Raw genomic sequence first — 4,704 nt, 5'->3', positions numbered from 1 at the left:
CTTTTGTTATTGTCTTAATTTTTTAGCAACTTTTCTCAATTCAAAACGATAAGCCCTAGTCCATCTTTCATCTCGTTATTTGATCGAGTATAGATCTCTAGGCTTGATTCTTCGACATTGAGCAACATTCATAATTCCGCTGTCATACCCTATCAATTGGTATCAAATTTGGATCAAATTTTGGAGAAAATCAAGCAATCTTTCTTGTTCATGTGCACGTCAACGTCAAGGTACCCCAACGGAGCTAGTTTGAGACGAGTGATCGTTTTCAGGTTCTTTTTGCATTATTTTAATTTCGTTTCAGTTTCTTCTTGTTAGTTTTCTATTTTTGATCAAAAAGAAAAGAAAAAAATCGAAAAAAAGAAAGAGAAAAAAGGCAAAAATGGAAAAAGTAAAAAAAATACTAGAAAAAATAAACAAAGGAATTTGGAGGTGTTTTTTATAGGTACATTCTTCATCCCAAGAATGGTCTCCAGTAGAAAATTCAGGTTAATCGGACATCAAGAGACCCCTAAAAACGCCATTCAATTTTTTTGGTAGATTAAGGGTTCTTCATTGAAAAAGTTCCAAAAAAATTCTAATAAAGGAATTTTGAGTTGAAATTGTATAAGTGTATTTCCCATCACAAGATCAACTTCCAATAAAAAATCATGTCATTTTGACATAAAAAACCCCTTTAAAAGTGTTGATCAATAAAAATTGAAAAAAATTAGGATTCCTACATTCAAGAATATCTACAAGATACTAATGAAGTATTTTGGGCTAAACTTTTACATGTTGATTCTACACTCCAAGACCGACCTGGACATCAACAACTTCTTCAAACATATTCTTTCAGTTTAATCTTCCAATTGAATGTGTCACATGTCACCATTCGGTTGGAGAACTAACTTTATTTTAATTTAATATATTTATTTCTACCAATCAAAATGTGACTAATGTCACCCTCTTGTTGAAAAAAAAAGCAAAGCAAAGCAAAGCAAACTGGGACCAAAGGGATTTAAATTTAGGTCACTTAGGTCACTTAGGAAATCAAACAAATTAGGATCAAACGGGATTTGAATTTAGGTCACCTAGGAAATCAAACATGTACCCAACCATTAAACCAAAGTCAATGCTTTAAAAAAGTAGATAACATGATCTATATATTTTGTATCTTAATGTATAAATACTTAACTTAAACACATAATATTTTTGGAAAATTCATAATATTAACTTTAAGAAATATTTTTTTTTTACTTTTTGGGAAAGAAGTATTTTTTATATTAATTTATTAAATATATTTTATTATTAACTTAATTTAAAAATATTTTTATTTTAATTATAAAAATATATATTTTATGTTAAAATATTTTGAAGTTAAAGATAAGAATAAAATATATTCAATAACTTAAAATAATAATATAATATATTTAGTAAATTAATATAAAATATATACTTTGAAAAGTTACATAATGATAAAATATATTTTTAAAAGTTTAGATAAGAATAAAATATATACTTTTAAATTAAAATAATAATAAAATATTTTTAAATTAAGTTAGTAATAAAATATATTTAATAAACTAAATATAACAAAACTATTTCTTAAAGTTAATATATATAAAATATATACATCATATTGTTTATTTTAAATCAAGCACTGATTTTGGTTTAATAGTTAGGTACTTAATTTTTTAAGAAAACTGGGTTCAAATTCCTTTAGCCTCAATTTACTTTGTTTTGTTTTCTTTTGTATTATGTTTGTTTGAAATCATCTGAACAAAACACAAGTATATATAATCAATCGTGTAGTTAATCTTATAAAAAAATCATTAGAGTATTATTAAAAGTTTTATAAAATAAATTCGAAAAATATAAAAAATCCAAGAACTGTCATGGCAAATCAACCATAGCTTTGGCTTATCAAGTGTCTACACTTCCTTCTAAATTTCTAGCAATCCCAACCAATACATCTAAGGAAGAAGAAAGATGAAGAGAGCTTAAGGCATTGGGCTTGGGCCGCAATGGATTTCTGGAACAAGGCTCGGAGCTTCGCTGAGGAAGCAGCGAAACGATCGTCGGAGCTTGCTATGGGCCCCGCGAAGCTCGGCGATATAGTAACGGACGCCATGAAACGGTCCAAGGAGATCGCGGCTGAGGCGTCCAAACGGGCCGAAGAAATCAAAGTCGAAGCCGCGAAGCAAGCCGAACTCATCAAATCGTCGCTCGCCGAGGGGGTCGTGCCTCCAGAAAACCCGGAGATCCTGGTGGAACCGGAGAAGGAATTGGAGAGGTTTGGAATTACTGAAGAGTTGAGAGATTTTGTTAAGGGGATTACTATGAGAACCTTTCAAGAGTTTCCTTTGCCCGGTAAGTGAATACATTGTTAAACGTTGTTTGGATGCTGAGAAATTGTAGGCAGTGGAATTGATAGCTCTGAAAATTTACGAACTGAGAAAGAAATTCCAACTTCTCATTATATCATATGCTATGGTACAATCTTGAGTTTATTTCATGAACATTTTCTATCAACAGATGATTCCCCAATGTCTGATGTTCCCACGGTCTCAAATGTAAGGCAGGATCTTAAAGAGTGGCAAGAAAAACATGCCAAGCTTGTATTTTGAACAGTTAAGGTACATATATGCTTATGACGTGCTTAATTCCCAACATATTTTTATCTTTTTGAGTAAACAGGCTTTCCTATTCCTATAGTATGTATGTAAACTCATTTTAAAGGCTCTAAGATTGTAAATTATACTTTGAATGATTAAAATATTAAGTGAATCCATATGCAAATAACATCGAAAATACTGTTCAAAAACCTACATAAACTGCACAAGGTTGCACTTGCTTTTCTTTTCTTCCACTCAGATTTTTTTTTATCTATTTACTTATGTGTGAATTGTGATCCGACGAACCCGAAAAGTTTCTAAATCACCCCAAACATATCTTCAGATTTTATGAAATATAGTAATAGTAGAATGGTAGTTACCAAATTCTAGAATCGTTGAGAAAAGAGCCTGCGAGATATTGAAAGGTACACTACCAAGTATCATCCAAGAAAAAGATTCGAAAACTCAGTCCTCTTGCATCAAGTTAAAATGCAAATTTTTTCTGTTAACTTTTTCAGTGATCCATATTTAAAGTGGTTTAGATTGAAGTTGATTACTGAAAGATTATGGTCTTCTATTTCCATCTTTGCTTTGGATTAAAACATTCAGTTATGTTTGAGTTGCATGCCGCATTCTGGGATGCTATCTTTTTACGTTGGTTTTCTAAACAGAATTTCTATCCTGAAATCTTAATGGGAAAAGTGACCAGTCTAATGTGTATTTATATTGTATAAACTATGAAGTTAAACTTTGTATCATTAGCTTGGTAAGCATAATCATACATGCATGAGCTTATTCACATCAACTGATTGTTCCAGGAAATATCAAAGTTAAGATTCGAGTTGTGCCCCCGTGTCATGAGAGAGAGGAAATTCTGGAGGATATACATCATACTAGTAAACAGTCACGTTGCCCTGTAAGTAATCTGTCTTTGCATGTTAAGCCTCCATTTTGTCTTTTACTGAATTTACACTATTCCGTCTCAACTTCGTTCAAAATGAGCTTCTACCTAAATGTAGGTAGTTCAGGTTATGATTGCTTCCATGCACTTCTCCTTTAATTGACGTGTTTTAAGAATTCATAAAATTTTGTAGCCAAAAATAAAAAAGTTTCAACATATGATTCTGACGAAGAATAATTTGGCCTTCAGAACGTAGTTATTTAATAGTGTTATTGATTTCTTTTCGATTGACTCTTCAAATTCATTGAAACCCACTGTAATTCTACGTGTCATCTGGATCTGAAGGTACGTTTTAGAGATTTCCCTAATGTAATGTGCATTTGCTTATGCTTTAGTCAACATTGTTTTGTTACAGTAAACTCTACTAATTCATGATCCCATATAGGTATGAGAAGCGGTATATGAAAGAGGCTGAGCGAAAAGCTGCTGAAAAAGTCCTGGATAAAAAAGTGAAGGAATCTTCAAACATTGAAATGACATCTCAACCACAGGAAAAGGGAACGAAGCAGCATGGTAAAAGTTCAACCTCAGTTACTGAACAAGACTGGATGTGTTTCTACTGGGTGGTGACAGCGATGGAGGCCCTGGTACGAATCGTTCTTTCCTTGTTCCTTTCTCTTTCTTGAAACATCAAGTTATTCACTTGAAATAGATTATGTTTTCCCTGTATTAGAGTCTTGCATAACTGTTTTTACTGTAAAGATCGTTGATATACCTATAAATCGCTGCAAATGAAAAATGACACTTCCTGATCATTTTTTTCATACGTGAATTGCTTTGATTAAATGTGCTAATCATCTCTTTGGTGCTTCAGAGGATGAAGATGAGGGCTTCGATGATGCTTTTGGTAAAATGGCAGACAGTTCGGTAAGCACAGTTCCGTTTATGAACTTGATCTTGTTGTTACGTATTTGACTGTTTGCTTGTGATAGAGTCGACTTGAAAGTGATGAAAGTTATTGGGCATATAAGTGAATTCATATCCAACACAATTTAAAGAGAATCATTTTACCATTTGAAAGTGAAAAATAAGTAAACTATATATATATATATATATATATGCATTGCAGGCTTCTTAGATGATATGACCCGAATTTATGATTTCACCTTATGTAATGGATTATGTATGCAAGTTATGGTTTATTAT

At 31.8% G+C, this 4,704-nt stretch overlaps 2 protein-coding genes across 2 annotated transcripts; both read left to right on the top strand.

The window, feature by feature from the left end:
• The first annotated feature begins 1,953 nt into the window (after nt 1-1,953).
• On the top strand, nt 1,954-4,463 carry LOC120165022. Its single transcript, XM_039174620.1, has 5 exons — nt 1,954-2,352; nt 2,518-2,618; nt 3,416-3,513; nt 3,944-4,145; nt 4,373-4,463. Exons 3-5 carry the CDS (start codon nt 3,455-3,457, stop codon nt 4,427-4,429), a joined length of 318 nt encoding a protein of 105 aa, XP_039030551.1. The 5' UTR covers nt 1,954-2,352; nt 2,518-2,618; nt 3,416-3,454; the 3' UTR covers nt 4,430-4,463.
• On the top strand, nt 2,007-2,609 carry LOC120165034. Its single transcript, XM_039174631.1, has 2 exons — nt 2,007-2,352; nt 2,401-2,609. Exons 1-2 carry the CDS (start codon nt 2,007-2,009, stop codon nt 2,607-2,609), a joined length of 555 nt encoding a protein of 184 aa, XP_039030562.1.
• Nucleotides 4,464-4,704: the final 241 nt, after the last annotated feature.

This window comes from Hibiscus syriacus, unplaced genomic scaffold, assembly GCF_006381635.1.
Source record: "Hibiscus syriacus cultivar Baekdansim isolate YM2019G1 unplaced genomic scaffold, ASM638163v2 tig00111566_pilon, whole genome shotgun sequence".
Classification (NCBI taxonomy): Eukaryota; Viridiplantae; Streptophyta; class Magnoliopsida; order Malvales; family Malvaceae; genus Hibiscus; species Hibiscus syriacus.
The sequence above is the reverse complement of the archived record's forward strand: the minus strand, read 5'-3'. Positions and strand labels throughout refer to the sequence as shown.